This window comes from Aspergillus melleus, assembly GCF_016097325.1.
Source record: "Aspergillus melleus strain CBS 546.65 chromosome Unknown contig1, whole genome shotgun sequence".
In the NCBI taxonomy this organism is placed as follows: domain Eukaryota; kingdom Fungi; phylum Ascomycota; class Eurotiomycetes; order Eurotiales; family Aspergillaceae; genus Aspergillus; species Aspergillus melleus.
The window spans coordinates 3,077,752-3,097,205 of NW_025763370.1; the positions used below are offsets into that span (position 1 = coordinate 3,077,752).

At 51.2% G+C, this 19,454-nt stretch overlaps 5 protein-coding genes across 5 annotated transcripts; 3 read left to right on the top strand and 2 right to left on the bottom strand.

The window, feature by feature from the left end:
• Positions 1 to 4,138: 4,138 nt before the first annotated feature.
• LDX57_001082 (uncharacterized protein) lies at positions 4,139 to 5,601 on the top strand (the record flags this gene model as incomplete). The annotated part of the gene is made up of 2 exons (XM_046082725.1): positions 4,139 to 4,741; positions 4,804 to 5,601. The coding sequence occupies 2 exons, from the start codon at positions 4,139 to 4,141 to the stop codon at positions 5,599 to 5,601; spliced, it is 1,401 nt and encodes a 466-aa protein (XP_045938682.1).
• Positions 5,602 to 6,236: 635 nt separating this feature from the next.
• KRE5 (putative UDP-glucose:glycoprotein glucosyltransferase) lies at positions 6,237 to 11,407 on the top strand. The gene is made up of 5 exons (XM_046082726.1): positions 6,237 to 6,600; positions 6,672 to 7,025; positions 7,092 to 7,908; positions 7,962 to 8,222; positions 8,274 to 11,407. Exons 1-5 carry the CDS (start codon positions 6,455 to 6,457, stop codon positions 11,175 to 11,177), a joined length of 4,482 nt encoding a protein of 1,493 aa, XP_045938683.1. The 5' UTR covers positions 6,237 to 6,454; the 3' UTR covers positions 11,178 to 11,407.
• LDX57_001084 (MYB DNA-binding domain protein) lies at positions 11,402 to 14,702 on the bottom strand. Its single transcript, XM_046082727.1, has one exon. It carries the CDS (start codon positions 14,672 to 14,674, stop codon positions 11,522 to 11,524), a length of 3,153 nt encoding a protein of 1,050 aa, XP_045938684.1. The 5' UTR covers positions 14,675 to 14,702; the 3' UTR covers positions 11,402 to 11,521.
• A 689-nt stretch (positions 14,703 to 15,391) lies between these two features.
• Positions 15,392 to 16,228, bottom strand: RRP40 (exosome non-catalytic core subunit RRP40; the record flags this gene model as incomplete). The annotated part of the gene is made up of 1 exon (XM_046082728.1): positions 15,392 to 16,228. The coding sequence occupies one exon, from the start codon at positions 16,226 to 16,228 to the stop codon at positions 15,392 to 15,394; it is 837 nt and encodes a 278-aa protein (XP_045938685.1).
• A 381-nt stretch (positions 16,229 to 16,609) lies between these two features.
• SSZ1 (ribosome-associated complex protein SSZ1) lies at positions 16,610 to 19,158 on the top strand. The gene is made up of 5 exons (XM_046082729.1): positions 16,610 to 16,831; positions 16,936 to 16,972; positions 17,034 to 17,160; positions 17,218 to 17,989; positions 18,053 to 19,158. The coding sequence occupies exons 1-5, from the start codon at positions 16,742 to 16,744 to the stop codon at positions 18,719 to 18,721; spliced, it is 1,695 nt and encodes a 564-aa protein (XP_045938686.1). The 5' UTR covers positions 16,610 to 16,741; the 3' UTR covers positions 18,722 to 19,158.
• The last annotated feature ends 296 nt before the right edge of the window (positions 19,159 to 19,454 follow it).

Sequence of the window (19,454 nt, forward strand, 5' to 3'; positions counted from 1 at the left end):
GGTGATGGTGGATGGGTTGAGAGATGAGTTTACGATGGCGTATGCGGGAACATGAAGCAAGGGTTTATGGTCTTTTGATGTTACTAGCGATTGAGCGATTTCTGTCTTTCCCAAGCAAAACGATACGTAAAGAGTACTACGTAGTACTTCTTTTTTTTCTTTCTTTTCTCTCCCTGTCAAAATCTGTGTCTAGTGCCTGGACTGACGGTATGCCGTACTTGTTCACCAGCAAACCTAGCGGAAAGGGCCCTGGGATTCTGTATTGTATCTCAGCCTAGAGTTAACTCGTCTGAGATCGAGACCCCTAATGGCGGAAGGGATCCCCGTGCCCTGTCAGACACGCCTGACAATCAACCCGAAACCCGCCAAAACATGGAGAAGTTGATTGTTGATTTGATTTCATCATAGAACAGGGTTCCAGTCGATTGACCACTCGATGTCAATAGTTAGCTTATGATTGTACGGAGTACTCCGTTGACGGAAGCTCCATCCCGAGACGCAAATCGTTTCCGACCGATCGGACAGGGAGCTGTCATTTCTCGTCAGGGTGCTCTGGAAAAGACTCCCGTTGGGAGATGATTGCTCCAAAACAAACCCTGCTTCAATTGTTGCAATCCGATTTGTTTGAAGGACTCCGTAACGTAAATCACAAGCGAGCTGCGAATCTGAGCGAGCCGCGAATTTGTATTCCCATACAAAATGGCACTTTTCAACTTGGAATATCTCAGCCATTTCTATGTCGCATAAAATATTATTTAAAATTAGGATTATATGAAACTATTTAATGATAATATACTAGATTTTAATCTATTCTTTAGACTAATTGTCCAGGTATTATAAATTACACTGTATTATAACGCTCCTTATGTATTTGAGACTCCCATAGGTTTCTTTGTTACATAAAAAAAAATATTATACAATTTACCTATATAATACTTCAGGTCTTCAATATATTTTATTAGAATAGAGGTATGGCTGAGATATTCCAAGTTGAAAAGTGCCATTTTGTATGGGAATACAAATTCGCGGCTCGCTCAGATTCGCAGCTCGCTTGTGATTTACGTTAATTCGCAGAGGGTTCTATGACATAACAGAAGGCCACCGACGTCAGGAAGGTCATTCGTCAAGGAAGCCAAAGCCACGGGCTGCTGGTCAAAATCTGGACTTGCTGATCTGCAGTTGATCAATAATATTAGGGGGTGGATGTTGCGTCATGAGGCACACTTCATGAACGCGGCTCAGGGTGCCGTTACCGACTATCTTCTGTAGACTATTGGCGTATAGACGAAATGAAGGTCTGTCTGTCTTATCGTGTCACGAATACGGAGATAGCGACGAGTCTCTCGGTGCAGTGGATCTATTGGAACATTGCTTCTAATTTTGCCACGATTGGGCGACTTCTAACTGGGTCATTTTGGGGCTTGGCCGAATCACCCTCGTGGGCAGTGTGAGATGCTCCGAGCTTTTCTTTTCTTTTCTTTTTTTCCCTCTCGGACTTCTTCCAGGTGACTCAGGTGTCTTGGGCTGGCTGTCGAGGTCTCATTCTGGCTGCTGGTGGCAGCAAGTGGGGATGAGAGTGAGGTAAAATCGACCTGTCAGCCGCTATACTTGACCCAAGGGCTTCCTTGTTCGTCATGCATAAGCTCGAAAAATTTCTCATTGATGTTGCTTACTGCATTTAGAGAGATGCATAAATGCAGTGAGATTCGACAGGCACTGCGTGGTGATTGGGTCATCTGTGGAGCATTGCAGAGACATTCGAGGGAGAATGCCGGATGGATATTGTTGATTGGACCAAGCGGTGCACCATCGGGCCTGGATAGCCAGGCACGAAATACGATCGATTCCTTTGTTCGCTAAGCCGTTCGTTTAAATCAACCAGCTTCAAACGGCCCAGAACAGGATTCCGTATGGCCGACGCCGTGTGGAACAAAGGTCCCGAAGACGCCGAAGGACCAAAGGGCAAAGACACAGGGACGAGTCAGGAACGGGCTAGTTTAGACTGTTTCACTTACAACGGTGCCGGGACGGAACCCCTCTCAGGATTATACGGAGTGGGGAGTACCTGGAGTCCTGGACTGGGCTATCCTCGTTCCTCCCCTCGCAGGGCTTCACTTGCGTCCATTTCCTCCCAAAAATGAGAAAACGTCGGGATGCAAACACTGACGGAACGGATGCTTGAATCTATCACCTTCGACCAGTGTCTACGAGTCCAATTGCCTCGAACAATGTTTCAGGATCGCATGATCAATAGTAGGTCGTTAGTGTGTTCCGCAGATGTCAGTCAGGGATTGCGTGTCCCGACAGACCCACCGTGAGGGTTGACAGTGGACACAAAGTACCCTAACAACCCGGCATGTCGCTTTTCACCATGAACCATGGATTGGAAATCAGTTTCCCCATTCGAGAGGGAGTACTTCGTACGGAGTCTGACGGATCAGATATGCTGGATCAATCTTCGTGCGAGGAGATGGAGGAGGGGAAGGGAGGAATATGTCCGGCGTGAACCGTACAGTATGTAAATACTTTCTGTCCCACAGCCACCTACACCACGCTGCATGAGCATGAACTCTCTTTAAAGATAAAATCAGCCGAGGGAATTGAGAGGGAAACAGAAAAAGAAAAAACAAGAAAGAAAAATTCTTCCCTTGCGTCCAGACAGGACCAGACTCCGTTGTCCGACCGTACTTAGTTTAGTTCTTAAACTAGAGACGGGGCTTGTCTTCCGAACGGTCCAACTGCTCCAGCCCACCGGGGCGCGTCTTTTAGTTCGTCTTTACGTGGAGGCCTGGAAGAAAATAAGAAGGATAACGGACTTTCGGCTGATCCTTCGTGTGGCAATCCCATTTTGCCATTGGGCACCGATTGATCTTGTAACGGGGGGATTTTTAGGAGAGTTCACTCCGTCTGCACGGGGGATGTTCCAAGCCCGAATGCAGGAGATACGAAGTAGAGGTAGGACTGTAGAGAGCAATAAGCAAGTATGATTATTGAATCTGAAATCGAAATGTTACAGCTCCAAGCAGGGTGTCAAGGTAAATAAACAAAAACAAGAAGTGCCTGGATCCATGGAACCGGAATCGCTGAGTCGATCGATCCTGGAGAGTGCGTGGATGTTGGGTGGATGAAGCTAACGAGAGTCTGGAATCGCCTTCGCTCCGATTAAATCACTCGGTCTAAGACCCTGTTCTCTTTTACTTAATCTCTTCTCTCTCTCTCTCTTACTCTCTCTCGCTCAAACTCCCTTGGATAATTCAATCAATTCATTCTTTCTTAACTCCCCTCCTTCTTCTCCCTTTCCCTCCCTAGGTCTCACAGTCTCACACTTTCCACACTCGTTCTTTGAGTCTGATCTCGCTAGTCTCCCCCACTTGATCTCATTGTTTCTTGGGGATTCGACGCGTCCAAAGTAACCACAAAAGGAACCTCTCCAGTGCCTCGGATTTAGTGCCACCGTGGATCGTCGGATCTGTTTGCTTTGACAGCAACCCGACTTCTCCGAGTACTATTGCTTCCCGTGCAACCCAAATTCCATACAGATCACAGCCCTCCCTCGATCGGCCCTCCGCCGTATCCAATCATTTCAAATCATTTCATTGTTGCTTCCTGTGTATCGTCATTCCCTGAGTCTGGAACCTTCCCAATTCCTCGGAGAGAAAACAAACAAGAGAAAAAAAAACAGAGAATAAAGAAACGGGCTTCCCTTCCCGCCACTATCGATAAACGAACGAACAAGACGAGGTCCGACCGTTTCCCCTCTCCTCTCTCCTACTTTACTACAAGACCAAAGGGATAGCAGCCCACCTCCTTGTCTCCCTAGTCAAGGAGTCAATTGAGCAGTTCTCGAGGCGCAGATTCGTGCTATGGAGACACACGTTACACGCCATTGAAGCCAGCCCTCTTTACAAGCATCTGTTATCGACTTTGAATTGTGCTGCACCTCCTATCACGTCACACGAAAATCTTCTGGGCCTTTACCCCTTTCGCTCGCTGCCAGCCCTCTTCTACTCGATCCTTATATCTCGTCTTCGTAGCCATCCTCTCCTTCCATTCTGTCTCTTTTTGTCCCGCTCCCTTCTTCGCTCCCAGGGAAGAAACATCGATCTTTTTTATCGCTACCAACCTACACACTTGAACCATGGCGCACACTCCAGAGGAGATTCTGGACAACCCAGATGGATCGTCCTTCCTTTGGATCTTCGAACATTGCCTTCGTTACCCCGAGACCTATGAAATGCCACTTCGCAACATGTATGCATTGAACTGCAACCCCACGAGACAACCGCCAGTCGCGGCCGGACCACCCGAGACGGCGTTTGCCAATCGTGCTTCCCACTCGTCAAAGTCTTCAGAGTCGTCACAGGAAGCTCCATGGGGTCGTGACTCCGACTTTCGAGCCATGTTGACCCACGAGATTTCTCAGAAAGGATCGCAACCATGCTCGCTTCCCCCTACTTTCCTGATTACGTTCCTTCGTCGCTGCTTTGCTACGGAGCTGGAGTTTGTCGATTTCCCCCAGGCCCTTACTGGTCTCGACTACCTCAAAGACCTCGAGGTCCGTCGCAAGAAGGAAGTGGCGGCCGCATTGCAGCGGTTGGAAGTCCAACCCGACGATCTCCGCGCGAACTCGGAGTTCAGGAAGAAATATCCCGGCGTGGTTGCATGGATCGAAAGCATGAACCTGAAGAACCGCAAGATGGAAGCGCTCTATACCCAGATCTACATTGGTCTCCGTCGTTGGGTAAGTGAAGACTCTTTCTCGGGCCTGCCCTCGTGCAACGATTGCTAATCAAGATACTCCAGACTCTGATCAACGAGATGCTTATGGAGCCATTCAATAGAGCCAACTGCATCGCCATGCTTAACACCCTGTTTCCACCCGTGACCGAGGGAACCATCACTCCCACCTCGCAGTTGACTCCCCAGATCCTCAAGTCTCAGAGAGATGGCTTCTTCCGGTACATTTCGGCCATTAACAACAACAATGCCAAAGTGATTCTTGACAAGGTCATCAGCCAGGGAGCGCCAGAAGGCTCAGACAACGGATGGCCGCTGGTGCGAGATGCCTTGGACAAATATGTTCGGGCAGCTAGCGAGGTCATCGACGAATGTTCGACAGTTAGTGGCCCGGCTAGCTTTGACAGCCTAGACAGCTTCGACAGCTCCGAGGCCGTTGAAGACGTTCCACCCCGACACAAAGGTCGAAAGGTCGACTCAGGCATTAGCTTTGGCTCGTCCGAAGTGTTACCCTCTCCCTCCTCAGCCAACGATAGCGGCAGCAGGGCAGAAGACATTCTGGATAAGCCTCTGCCCCCGTCGCCCACCATCGACACGCCTTCCAAATCGGGCGGTTCTAAATTAGAGCGGCTGGCGCGCGAAATTCGCAAGCTCAGCGACAGCGGCAAAGTCAAGGGCTTGAAGAAAATGAGGTCCACAAGTGCCCTTGGCGTTCGTCCGGAAAACATCCCCGGCAAAACTGTGGATCATTCGTCCTTCTTTGCAATTGACGAGCAGAAGCGCAAGAGGTTGATTTGGGAAGCGACAAGCCGTAGAAGGCCTCATTCCAAGCAACCCAGCGCGGACTCTCTGCAAGAAGAGTGATTTGACTTGATTGATTTGATTGTATTTTCACCACGACGGTTATTTTCTTTTTTGACACAAAAGTACGGAAGACAAAAAAGCCTCACTTGTCTATAGACCGGAGTCTCTCGGAGTTGGCTACCTGCGTTCGATCTTTTAATTTTTTCGCTTACCTCTTGCGTTGATTTTGCCATTTGTTTTTTATTGTTGAGACTCGCATGCCAGTCGCAGCGCGAAAGGAAATCGCAGAGTTTCAACAACAACAACAACCACTACTGACTGGGTTGCCAAGCAACAAGGAAAAGAGCCTGAGCGGCTTCTGAACGACCTACTTATGATAATGATGATGTCTAATGAACAAAATGTGAATCAATCAAATAAAGAATGCAGACATAAGTGCATGAATAGATCCTACAACAAACGTAAAAGGTGTGTCGTAGCGAAAGTAGAAAGATGAAGCCTCGAAGGGACATACTCCGATAGGCAGGTAGTTCTAGTGTATGCCTTGGATCCTCAGGCACAACAGGGTGGCCAATCAGAGGCCGCCGTAGAAGACACGGAAGTCTTGCGCGTTTGGCCGCTGCGCCCGCCGTAGAAGCTGGGCCTCGACCAGGTGGCCGGAAGCCTTGTTGATGCTCTCCACGCAACCATTTTGCTATTCCACGACTCTTCGGCTGGTCGACGGGGATCCGTCTGTCTCTCAATGTCTACCTGGTGGTTGCTTGTTGCATGAATCTCAGTTTGTGCTCGTGCTTGTGGAGTGACTAGCTGCTCGTCCTCACTCGGAGTACGGTACTAGCTAGCTAGGAAATAACGTCATCTGAACCCATACCCATTGCCCTATCTGCAGTGGATCCTCCATTGACAAGCAGAGATGGGGTCTACCTCGAAAAGAGTCCCCTCATGGCGACTCACTGCACTTGTGGCGGCTGGACTGGCCTGCCTAGTACGAGCAAGCCCGTCGGTCAATGTTGCCCTCCAAGCTTCATTTGATGCGCCGCCATACCTCATAGAACTCTTGTAAGCTGGATCGCTCTGATCTTTCGGTTGACTGCTGTACCTAGTCCGAGTTGCTGATGTTAATTTCGTAGAGAAACCGCTGCCGAAGAGAACTCGACTTCCTACTTCCCTTTGCTTGACCGCGTCGCCGATGGAGCCTTCGAGGATGCCGTGACCGACAAAGAAATCTATGACCGTTTCCTACAAGTTGTGGACGAGGGCGAACACCTGAGAACACCCGAAAGCCTGTCGTCCTTTAAATTGTCTTTGGCGATTCGATCGGCGAGCCCCCGCGTCACGGCGCATTATCAATACTACAATGCTTCCGTGCAGCACTCGTTAATGGCGGCGCAGGATGCCGCCTGTCCAGTGTGGGTGCACACGGAAGGCAAGCAGTACTGCTCTTCTACTCTGGAGCGAGCCCAACAGGATGTTTTGGGAAACATGTGAGTAGATAGTTTTTTCTCCCCTGCGGAATGCGTTGCTCGACACATGGCTGACGGGCGTGATAGGGACCCAAGAGAGCTTCCTTTTGACCGGGTGTTGGGGGATATCTCTCTCCCTCCGGCTATTCTGTACGCGGATGTGGCTTCTCCTATGTTTAGGGACTTCCACCACACGCTCAGCGCACTGGCAAAAGAAGGCCAGATCTCCTACCGAGTCCGATACCGACCTCCCCAGCATTCGACTCCACGCCCGCTTTTTGTATCTGGATACGGCGTTGAACTCGCATTGAAGCGAACGGATTATATTGTCATCGATGATCGCGCGGCAGAACAACAAGATTCTAACAACGTGGAGCCCGGTGAAACCGACGCTCCAGACGACCTTAGACCCCTCTCGTCCTCCGAGGTGGCACGTCTGGGAGTAAATGCCGTGAGCTACGTAATGGACAGCGAGAATCCTTTGGACACCCTCGTGAAGCTTTCGCAAGATTTCCCTAAGTACTCGGCCAAGGTTGCAGCTCGTAACGCCACTACCGAACTTCTACAAGATACTCGCTCCACTCGACTACAGATGCTTCCTGCTGGCGTCAACGTCATGTGGATCAACGGTGTCCAGATCGATTCTCGACAGATAGACGCGTTCTCTCTTCTGGAACACCTGCGTCGTGAGCGTAGATTGATCGAGAAGTTCCGTGACATTGGGATATCTGCCCAAGAAGCAGTGAGCCTTCTGTCGCACGAATTCCTGGGGGAGGCTCTGGCGCGGGAGGCACCCCAGCGTTATAACTATCTGGATGATATCGAGGGAGGTCGCGTTCTCATCTGGCTCAATGACCTTGAAAAGGATGCTAGGTACCAATCTTGGCCCGAGGAACTGGAAGCAGTGAGCCCTTCCTTAAATAGTTTGTTCAATTCCGACATACTAACATGGCCCAGTTCCTCCAACGCACTTATCCCGGTCAACTTCCGGCCGTGCGCCGTAACGCGAACAGCATTGTGGTCCCGGTTGACCTGAGCAGCCTCGAGGACTTGAGTTTTGTTGTCAGAACCATGCAAGCGTTCGTGAAGAAGGGTATCCCGGCCAGATTCGCTATAGTCCCTATAGCGTCCTCAGCCGGGCAAAAGTCCCAGGTGAAGGTCGCTCATTATCTGCAGGAGACCTATGGTCTAGCAAGCCTTATTCATTATCTGGACGAGGTAAGTATCAGCGTCTAGCTCTTTTGTTTTAGACTTGCTCATTTTTATTAGTCCTTGGAGAAGAACAAGGCGGCATCAGCGGATAAAGGCTGCTTTGAGACTGCGACCAAGGAGCGACAGGTCCGTCCTGACAAGAAGGCGCTCTCGTTCGATGAGGTTCTGAAGAATGATGATCTCGAAAACGTGGTTTCACAAACAGTTCATTATCAGGATCGACTCGGTATCACCCCTGACGCTCCACAAAGCTTCATCAACGGAGCATCAGTCCCACGCAAGAGCAACTGGATGCAGGAAGTGAGCGTGAGGATCAGTAGAGACCTGCAGGAACTTCAACATGGGATTGCCGATGGAGTAATTGAGGAAACTACCTCGCTGCCAGGCGTGTTCCTTTCCAAGGCGTTCCCTCGGCGCAGTCAATGGGCTATTCCCGAAGATCCCAAGGACATTCGGGTCGTGGATTTGGCTAAAGTGTCAGACTCGCAGAAGCATGTACTGAGCGAAACTCCACTGGTTGCCGCAACAAACGACGATGCTCTTGACAGTGCCCACCTGATTGCCGTCGGTGATTTTGATTCGGAAAGTGGTTTCCAATTGCTTACTGCAGCTCTGGAACACCGAGAAAAGCACAATGGAGTGGAAGTTCTCTTTGTTCATAACTCAGAGAAGCCGGCGTCCGCGACAGGTGGATCTACCTCTTTGTACCGTTCTATCAAGACAGGAAAGCAGGTCGATCCCGCTCAAATTCTAGCCAATATCGGCTCCACTGCCATTTCTCCTCCATCGAACGAAGAAGCCGAAGAGATTTCCCAATTCTGGGCAGGCCAGCAGTCTTTGGTTCGGGAACTTGGCTTCCCGACAGGCGTTAATGGGCTTGTGCTGAATGGAAGGGCAATCGGGCCTATTCATCATGACGTGACGGTTGATGATTTAGACCAGCTTTTGACCTATGAACAGGAAAAGCGGATTGGCCCGGTCGCAAGAGCTTGTAAGGACCTTGGATTTGGTTCAAACATTCCTGGCCCTCTCGCTTTTGCCAAGTTGACGTCTCTCACCACCCTCTCAACCATATCTGATGTACCAGAGGGCATCTTCGAGTCAACTTCCGACATTCGGATGAATTTGTTCGACAAATGGAGCAATTCTCGTTCTGTGCTTACGGTCTCGAACTCCGAGGATCCAGCAATCACGATTCTGGCTTCGATTGATCCAAGCTCGGAGACCGCCCAAAGATGGCTCCCAATCCTGAAGGTGCTTTCCGAACTAGCAAGTGTACGAGTCAGGCTGTTCTTAAACCCGCGCGAGCAGATTCAAGAACTCCCCACCAAGCGATTCTACCGCTATGTTCTGAACTCAGAGCCTTCGTTCAACGATAATGGGTCTATCTCACGGCCTACGGCCTCGTTCAGAGGTGTGCCAGTCGAGGCGCTTCTTACCTTGGGTATGGACGTACCGTCATCCTGGCTTGTGGCTCCCCAAGATTCCATCCATGACCTTGATAATATCAAATTAAGCTCTTTGAATCCCGACTCCGACGTCGAAGCGGTATACGCCTTGGAGCATATCTTGATCGAAGGCCATTCCCGGGATTTGACCACCAAGAGCCCTCCAAGTGGAGTTCAGTTGAATATTGGAACCGACAACAATCCCTACTACTCGGATACCATCATCATGGCTAACCTGGGATACTTCCAATTCAAAACACAGCCTGGACTATGGAAGATCAATCTGAAACCTGGCTCCAGCGAGCGCATTTTCAATCTCGATAGCGTTGGTGGTCTGGGATACAGCCCCCAGCCCGGTGACGACAACAACGAAGTGGCACTGCTTTCCTTCCAGGGCAAAACTCTGTTCCCTCGCCTGTCCCGCAAGAAGGGTCAGGAAATGGAAGATGTCCTGGAGACAGGCCCTAAAGCGGGCACGGCCATGGACTATGTCTCCAAGGGATTCGGCTTTGCCTCTAACGTTCTTTCGAGCGTCGGCGTCGGCTCCAAAGCTGGCTTGTCCCAAAAGCAGGCCGACATCAACATCTTCTCCGTCGCGAGCGGCCACCTCTACGAACGAATGCTCAACATCATGATGGTCTCAGTGATGAAAAACACCAAACACACCGTCAAGTTCTGGTTCATCGAGCAATTCCTCTCCCCCTCCTTCAAATCCTTCCTCCCGCACCTCGCCGCCGAATACGGCTTCCAATACGAAATGGTCACCTTCAAATGGCCGCACTGGCTGCGCGCCCAGCGCGAGAAACAGCGCGAGATCTGGGGCTACAAGATCCTCTTCCTGGACGTGCTCTTCCCGCTGAACCTCGACAAGGTGATTTTCGTCGACGCCGACCAAGTCGTCCGCACGGACATGTACGACCTCGTCACGCTCGACCTCGAAGGCGCGCCGTACGGCTTCACGCCCATGTGCGACTCGCGCGAAGAGATCGAGGGCTTCCGTTTCTGGAAACAGGGATACTGGAAGAGTTTCCTCCGCGGCCAGCCCTACCACATCTCGGCGCTGTACGTCGTCGACCTGAACCGTTTCCGGGCTCTCGCTGCCGGCGACCGTCTCCGTGGCCAGTACCAGATGCTCTCCGCCGACCCGAACAGCTTGAGCAACCTGGACCAAGACCTCCCGAACCACATGCAGCATCACATTCCGATTAAGAGTCTGCCCCAGGACTGGCTGTGGTGCGAGACGTGGTGCTCGGATGAATCGCTCGGCCAGGCGCGGACAATCGATCTGTGTAATAACCCGCAGACGAAGGAGCCGAAGTTAGATCGGGCCAGGCGACAGGTTCCCGAGTGGACGGAGTATGATGATGAGATCGCGGCGTTGTCGAAGAGAGTGGATGCGGAGCGTCAGCAGAAGGAGGAGGAATTGCGGGCTGAGGTTCAGGAGGAGGATGAGGATGGGGACGATGTATATGAGGAAGAAGAGCCTTCTGCGTGGGAGAAGGATGAGTTGTAGATTAGTTTACTTGCGAGTCTATATAGAAGTGTGTTTCCTTTCATGAGCAAGCATTGATTAGTTAGAACATGCGATACATAAGTTCGATAGGAATGTTATCGCATCTGAGATAAACGAAATGTTTCATCATTAAAGCCTCGAGAGAAAGCGAGGGAGAGAGCCTTGAACAATCTACAGGAAATATTACAAGACTCTAACCCAAAACATAGCAAAAAGACAACAGCTTTTCCAATCCAACTAAACAAGAATCGTTCATTATTCGTCGTAAGTTAAGCAATGCACTACTCCGTACCGGCCAACGACCACAAAAGCAAATCCTCTATTTATTCAACCCCTTTATCTGTCTAAGAACTCGAAGACTCGCTGTCGCTACCACTAGAGCCCTGCTCTTGCTTGACAGGAGTCTTCCTCTTCTGCCCAGGAACCGGCGATGCGGTTTTCTTGACCTTGGTCTTTTTGACCGGGGGCTTGGTATCCGATTCGCTTGCGCTGCTGGCCTCGGGTTTGATATTGCGGGAGGCGACTGAACGCGCTGCGGTTGGCGTTGAGGTTGAAGTGGACGTGGAGGAGCGCTTTCTCTTGGAGTTTTGGTCTATGGATCGCTTTGGTGGTGAAGACCGGGGCTTGACCTTCGATTTCGAGCTGGATTTGGGTTCAGATTCGGAAGCAGATTCGGAATCAGAAGCAGAGTTATCCGCAGATGCGGCAGAGTCGGAATCGGAATTAGAGCCATCAGATGAAGCAGCTGAAGTGGAGCGACGCTTGACCGGGCGGGTTTGACTGTTAGGCTCCGTCTTTGCCGGAATCGTGGGCTTGGGATCCTCCGATTCGCTTTCGTCCTCGTCTTCTGAGGCAGAAGAGGAGAAACCAGAGCCATCGTTGTTTTCACTATCGTCCGAAGCCGGTTTTGGGGCTGGCTTGCTTGTGGACTTGACAGGAGAAACCTGGGCCTTTCGTTTGATATTGACCGGGGAGCCCTGTTTCACAGGCTTCGCAGGCGAGCTGTCGCTGTCACTCTCACTAGAGCTGTCGTCAGACGAGGACTTCGCTCTCTTTGCAACTGGGTCGACTTTCTTAGGCGATGGGATCTGAGCAGGCCCCTTCGTTCGAACAGGAGAAGCCTTCTTGGTTGGTTTTGCCGGTTCATCTTCGCTAGAGCTGTTGCTTTCGCTGTCACTTTCGCTTTCGCTTTCAGTTTCATCCGAGGAGGACGAGTCCTTTGCTGGTGCTGGCGTCGTGATGACGGGACTTGGCTGCGCTTTTTTGAGGTTTTCTTTGATCTGTTGGAGGGATAGCCGAGGCCTGGGGTTCGCTTTTACTGGGGAAGGTAGCTTCGGTGTAGGCTTCTCTGGCCCACGTTTGGGTGGGAGGTCCAGATCCATATCATTCTCATTTTCGCTTTCGCTGTCGCTTTCGTTATCGCTAGAGCTCTCAGTTTCATCCGAGGACGAGGAGTTCTCTGCTGGCGCTGGCGCTGGCGCTGGCGCTGGCGCTGGCGTCGTGATGGCGGGACTTGGCTTCGCGTTTTTGAGGTTTTCTTTGATCTGCTGGAGGGATAGCCGAGGCCTGGGATTCGCCTTTACCGGGGAAAGCAGTTTCGGTGTAGGCTTCTCTGGCTCACGTTTGGGCGGGACGTCCAAATCCATATCACTTTCGTCATCGCTTTCACTTTCCTTTTCACTTTCACTTCCACTTCCACTTCCACTTCCACTTGGGCTTTCGCTCTCACTGTCGTCACCGGATGCACCATTCGACCTTTCGCCAGCAGTTGACCTTGCCTCGGTCTTGACATTAAACAGCTGAGTCTGGGGCTCCACGCTCTGTGCTTGATCTTGAGATGAACCTTGGCTGTGAGCGGAAGTCTTGGACTTATCATCTTCACTGTCATTGTCCTCGCTTTCAGAAGAAGATTCAGGCGAGGTCTCTCTCTCCTGCACAGACTTGTTCTTATTGGGAGTGGTTGCAGCATTGTTAGTCTTCTCTGCAGGTTTCCGCTTTTTGCTGTTTCCCTGCGAATCATCGCTATCCATTTTGGATTTGTTCGCTACCGAAGGCTTGATAGATTCCTTCATTTCTTGCCCGCTCGATTGCTTATGCTTCGTAGGCTGCACTGCGTTGGGCTCCATGCTTGTATGGCTCTCCTCATCCTCGTCTGAGTCCGAACCTGGATTGTTGTTTTCCGGTTCGGATTCAGAACTTGATTCACCAGTTTCCGAGCCAAAATTTGCATCCGAATCGGCCTTGGGCACTGATTTGGGGATAGAAGAAGCTGCGGGAGACTTCGTCTCTTCCTTCTGAACAGGAGATTGGCGTTCATCGCTTTCTGACTGAGCGGTTGTAACCTTTCCGTCTTCGGAGCCCTCATTCATATCATCATCGTCGGAATCGTCGGAATCGAAGACATATGGATTGCTTAGATATTTTCCAGCATTCTTGTCATCTTGTTGTCCTGTCAACATTTTGCCCAAACTATGCCGCTGGAGCTCTTTGGCAGCTCCAAAAGAACCTCCACTCTCCTGTCCGCGTGCCATTAAAATTTTGCGTCTGAGTTTGCGCCATTTATCCCCACATTGCTGCCTCGAGCGACGATTCTGAAGCTTGTCACTGACAGCACCCCAAGCGACCAGTTTCTCGTCCATCTCATAGATGTCCGCGCCAACGTTGTTGTTGTTTTCCTTCAACTTGTTCCACGCTTCTTGTATAGCATTGCGTAGAGCCTCGGTTTCATCATCTGTCCAAGGTCCCCGGTTCATGGTTCCCCGATGCTGCAGCCTGTTCTTCCATCTCTGTACTACATCGTCATCGTTTCTTCCCAAAAGGTTTGCTATGTAGGCGAATTTGGGGCCGTGTTCCTCATAGAGTTCGACCAGTTCTTCGTCCTGTTCATGCGTCCAGACATGGGGTTTCTGCTCCGAAGACTGGAAATGCCGTCTCATGAAGCGGTAAACCGAGCGACGGTCCCGATTTGGGATGACATCGTAGATAGACTGCCAAAATTCTATTTTCGGCATGATATGAGCCCCAGGGAATGGAGCTTCCTTGTCCCGTACCGCGTGCTGAACCATTTCGTCGAAATCGTTTCCAGTGATGGCAAAGGAGTTGCAGAATTCTATCTTGAACTTTTCGATCTGCTGGATCTCTTCCGGGTGAAAGTGTCCCACTACCCGACCGTTTTCAGAATAACGTTTGTCCCCTCGTCCCATAACTCTTTGACGTCGTGCGCTAGGCATTGAAGAGTGTTCTTCGTGTTCTTGCTTTTCATCCTCTGAGCTCTGCTCAGACTCGGGATTTGATACCTCCTCATCCTTAGGATTGGGTGTCACTTCAGGCTTGCTAGCACGTTTCGAGGAGCCGTGGTGTTGTTTTCCTTCAGTGGGGGATCGGACAGTGGGAGGGGACCTGGTAGCTGGCTGCTCGTTCGTCTTCAGGGCCGTCATGTCCGGCTTGCGATCATCGGAATCAGGCACTTCTATTTCCGTATTGTCCTCCTCGCGCATCTTTTTGCGCTTCACAGGACGAGAGCTTTGATCATCGCAAACGGGAGAAGCAGTCGGCACCGGCGCGACAGAATCCTTGTCATGGTCGTGAGATTTCCGTTTCCGCTTCGTTGCTGACTCGTCGGTCGATTTCGCATGTGACTTTGATTTTTTTGAAGCTTTTGAAGATTTCTTATGCGATTTCTTTTCCTTGGGTTCTATGTGCGATAGAATGTTGTCAGTGTAGTTCCGAGAGGAGTTTCTGGTTTCATCTTCGGGGTAAACAACGTACTGTGATCGTCGGAAGACTGGATAGAGAGTTCCCCCTCATCTACAGGCTGAGACGCCCCTTGACCCATCTGGAATGGGCGATTTTAGAGCGATAATTCAGCAGGAGGGAAACCGAAAGATTGGTGGGCAAAGTGGCGGGCAAAAGGTGGTTCTTATGGGGGTGACATCGGCAGAGCGCAAAAAAGAAAGAGAAAAAAGTCCGTCGCCAGTTGAAGCTACTTGGGTATGGCATGGCCCGGGCGGCGCGGCCTTTTCCGCACTCTTTTTTTTTTCCCTTTTCTTTTTTAAACAAACGCTACAGGACGTGCAGTGGAGTGACCATTGGTTTATTATAGAATCGGTCTGTCGTATACATTCGTATTTACATATAATGAATAAGAAAAAGGAGATACCACAAATAAATAGACGTGAAAACCGCTCGAAGAAACAGTATCCGCTAGGGACGCTTCAAGTATCGACCTTCATTTCTCGCAATAGCCTCGAAACCAACTTCCTCTGCTCTGCTGGTTGCAGATTCTGTGCGTCAATCGCGTCGAGGCACCGTCCGATGGCCACCGTCGCCTTGACAGCCGACTCTCCTCCATTTGCACAGTCCACCCACACCTTGCCATTCCGCCCGACTGCGATCTCGAAGCCGCCGATTTTCTCCAGCTTCTTGCCCAGTTCGTCCAGCACCACCAACCCTTCAACACCATCTTCGTTATCTGACGTAGACGAACTGGCTCGCATCAATCGAGCCGCCATACCAACGGAGAGATCGAAGACCATTCCGCCGGTCAACGGGCCCAGACCCCCGGGTTCGGCCTTTCCAGTAGCAGGGTTGACGCAAGTGAGTTCGACTTCAGCTCCGGCACCCAGACCCGTTGACAATACACGCGCATAAACTAAATCTCCCTGTTTCAGCATCGGTCGCGTTTTCTTTGTGGCTCCTTCAAACGATAGCTGTCCCAGCACTGCCTGCGGGGTCTGGGGCGTGATCATGCAGTGGAAATAGTCCGGGCTGGAGTGGTGGATTTGCGCAATTACTAGGTCATTCGTAGTCGGGGTGTAGCGGCGATTGGGGAACGAGAGGATAGAGACTGCGTTCCGTCGGGGATCTGTGGAAAGGATTCCGGCCTGGGTCGCGGAGAGAACATGCGTTGATGCGTCGGTGGGCGCGGGCGATGTGGATGGTTGCGAAAGCAGGCGAAGACCGGGGCCCAGTCTCAGCGGCGCCGAATCGTTGGAGGGGAGATGTTCCGAAGGGACATCGTCACCCGGGAGAAGTATCAATGGAGAGGCCATGATGGGCGCTGCGTTCAAATGTTTGTTCAAGTGGGTGGATTTGGTTGTTCTGCGGTCGACGGCTTTTTGCAAGAAGCAGCCGCTTATCGCGTTATCAGCACGTGATACACAGATCTCAAGGTGGTTTGCACAGTGTGTACTTGTAGCTATGTAGTGACTACACAATAGGGGGAGTTGGGTCAATGAGGGAAATTTCAACAGAATAGTCTTAATGGAAAAAAGGAAAGACAGGCTGCACTCTCTCTAGATCCGCTTTGTGTCCGGGCCAGCAAGTGTGGCTTGACCATCCCGGCACCGCCACTGAACCCTATCGATAAGCACCAGCCACCGCCCGCCGCTCCGTCAAACAATCCAAAATTTTTTTTCTTCGTTCCTTTTGGGAGACGATCAGTCCGACGGCCGATTCTACTCGTTTCCCTCCCCCATTTTCAACTCTCCTGTTCCCCCTCCTCTTCAAACTCCCTCTTTTCCTTTTTTTTCTTCCTCCCATTTTTCTCCTATCTATATTTCGAAATGAGTGACGGAGTCAACGGCGCCGCGGAGCGATTCGCCATCGGTATCTCCTTTGGCAACTCCTCTAGTTCCATTGCCCGCATTAACCCTGTACGTGAGAAATTTCGGCGGTCCGCGGTCCTCCAAATTTTCGATCTTCTGCGAATTAGTTCAACGAAAGAGAATGGCATCAACTAACGGAGATTTGTGCACAGGAGGGCAAGGCTGAGGTTATTGCCAACGAAGAAGGAGGTATGTTGCCCACACGTTCTTATCGCTGTTGAAAGAGCGAAATTCTAATTGTTCGATATAGACCGTCAGATCCCTACCGTTCTCTCGTACATCGATGGCGAAGAATACCACGGTACCCAGGCCAAGGCCCAGCTCATCCGCAACTCCCAGAACACCGTCGCCTACTTCCGCGACTACCTTGGCAAGGAGTAATTAAACCTCATCTGGTTTCATGGAGGAACGAGCATCGCTGACAGAATACACAGCTTCAAGTCGATAGACCCCACGCCGTGCCACAACTCGGCCCACCCCCAGCAGAGCGACTCTACCGTGGCTTTTTCGATCCGTGATACCGAAAGCGAGACTCCTAACACTGTCACCGTCTCCGAGATCGCCACCCGTCACCTCCGTCGCCTTAAACAGTCTGCCACCGATTTCCTGGGTAAGGAAGTCAACGCCACCGTTATCACTGTGCCCACCGACTTCACCGACGCTCAGCGGACAGCCCTGACCGCGGCCGCCAAGGACGCTGGTCTTGAAGTCCTGCAGCTGATCCACGAGCCCGTCGCTGCTGCCCTGGCCTACGATGCCCGCCCCGAGGCCACCGTGACCGACAAGCTTGTCGTTGTGGCCGACCTTGGTGGTACCCGCTCCGACGCTGCTGTGCTCGCTTGCCGCGGCGGAATGTACACCATCCTCGCCACTGCCCACGACTACGAGCTCGGAGGTGCCACTCTGGACAAGATCGTCATCGACCACTTCGCCAAGGAGTTCATGAAGAAGCACAAGACTGACCCCCGGGAGAACGCCCGCGGTCTTGCCAAGCTGAAGCTGGAGGGTGAGGCCACCAAGAAGGCCCTCAGCTTGGGTACCAACGCTACCCTGAGCATTGAGTCTCTTGCCGATGGTGTTGACTACGGCTCCACCGTCAACCGCACGCGGTACGAGCTGCTGTCGGGCAAGGTGTTCGCTCAGTTCACCGGCCTGATCGAGCAGGCTGTCCAGAAGGCCGGCCTTGATGTTCTGGACATCGATGAGGTATGTTTTTACTGCCATTATTTGTTTAGCAAACAAGGACTGTCTTTCTGACCACCCACTTAGGTTATCTTCTCGGGCGGTACCTCGCACACCCCCAAGATTGCCCAGCTGGCTCGCAACATCTTCGACGAGAAGACCAAGATCCTTGCCCCCTCGACGCTCACTAGCGCCATCAACCCCTCCGAGTTGTCCGCCCGTGGTGCCGCCATCCAGGCTTCTTTGATCCAGGAATTCGAGAAGGACGACATCGAGCAGTCCATCCACCCTATGGTCACTGCCACCGCTCACCTCAAGAACGCCGTTGGTGTTGAGTTCGCTTTGGGCGATGCCACCGAGTTCAAGGCTCTCCTGCACGCCGAGACTGCTCTCCCCGCTCGTCGCATTGCGCAGTACTCCGCCCCCAAGGAGGGTGGTGACGTCCTCATCCGCGTCGTTGAGGGTGTCCGTGACATCAAGGTCACCAAGCCCGAGCCCAAGGCCAAGGAGGAGAAGCCCACCAAGACCGAAGAAGACGACGACTCTGACTTCGACTCCGACGACGAGGAGGAGGAGGAGACCCGCGAGATCGTCTGGAAGACCGAGAAGCCCGTTGCCGAGCTTGCCGTCAAGGGCGTCAAGGCTGGCAACAAGGTTGAGTTGATGGTTCACGTCAACGCCGACCTGGGTCTGCAGATCACTGCCCGTGAGGTTGGAGGCCAGAGTGCTGTCCGCGGTGCCGTCCAGGCTCCTTAGACTGTTTCATCTAAGTGATTGCACAGTATCTTCTCTTCTCCTTTTGATGAAACTTCCCTCTCATATCCTTGGACCCGCGCTTTCATGCTTTATGTCCTGCACCTTTTGTTTATGAACCATTTAGAATATCAAATTTCTTTTTTCTGATTAAGCTCTGTGCCTCCTGTTGCCCCATCGCTCTGTTTTCTGTGTTGCATATTCCTTCGCTAGACAAACTGGACCGATGGTTTGAGTCAGCTGAAAACACCGAGGTCAACAGAATTATGCCCTACGGAGTACGCTGTCTTTGCAATGATTTCTTGATGACGAATGTATCGATGAAGGTTCTTCAAAAGTATATATACAGGTTGCTTTCTATAGAAATTTATAGATTTCGAAGTAAACACCATTGTACCTATTGTAGATCTTACTGAATCCGGAGTTCCACTAAAACCATCAAGTATAAAATAGCTTCCCATTATATTACAATTACTAGATACTGGACATCAAAACAACACTCGTGACATAAGTCATTCAATCGGCAATCACACGTAGACCATCAGCATAACTCAGGGGGAAAAATTATTAAGGGCGAGCGCAGGGCAACAAGATTGCCCTGCTCAAACTGTCAAAGCATAGCAGGGAAACGTAATTAGTACGCGGGACTGAACAAACAACGAAAAGCGTGGGGTATCTCTTTTGAGTCATACTAAAAGCATGTTCAGCAGACTCGGGTGAGATTTGGAAATTTTGC

What these genes read in the sequence shown, in the direction of transcription:
- LDX57_001084 (XM_046082727.1), bottom strand. Translation starts at nt 14,674, where the DNA reads ATGCGCGAGGAGGACAATACGGAAATAGAAGTGCCTGATTCCGATGAT.
- SSZ1 (XM_046082729.1), top strand. Translation starts at nt 16,742, where the DNA reads ATGAGTGACGGAGTCAACGGCGCCGCGGAGCGATTCGCCATCGGTATC. An exon ending in CCATTGCCCGCATTAACCCT is followed by an intron (nt 16,832 to 16,935) that starts GTACGTGAGAAA and finishes ATTTGTGCACAG; the next exon opens with GAGGGCAAGGCTGAGGTTAT. An exon ending in ATGTTCTGGACATCGATGAG is followed by an intron (nt 17,990 to 18,052) that starts GTATGTTTTTAC and finishes CCACCCACTTAG; the next exon opens with GTTATCTTCTCGGGCGGTAC.
- KRE5 (XM_046082726.1), top strand. Translation starts at nt 6,455, where the DNA reads ATGGGGTCTACCTCGAAAAGAGTCCCCTCATGGCGACTCACTGCACTT. An exon ending in CAGGATGTTTTGGGAAACAT is followed by an intron (nt 7,026 to 7,091) that starts GTGAGTAGATAG and finishes CGGGCGTGATAG; the next exon opens with GGACCCAAGAGAGCTTCCTT. An exon ending in GGCCCGAGGAACTGGAAGCA is followed by an intron (nt 7,909 to 7,961) that starts GTGAGCCCTTCC and finishes AACATGGCCCAG; the next exon opens with TTCCTCCAACGCACTTATCC.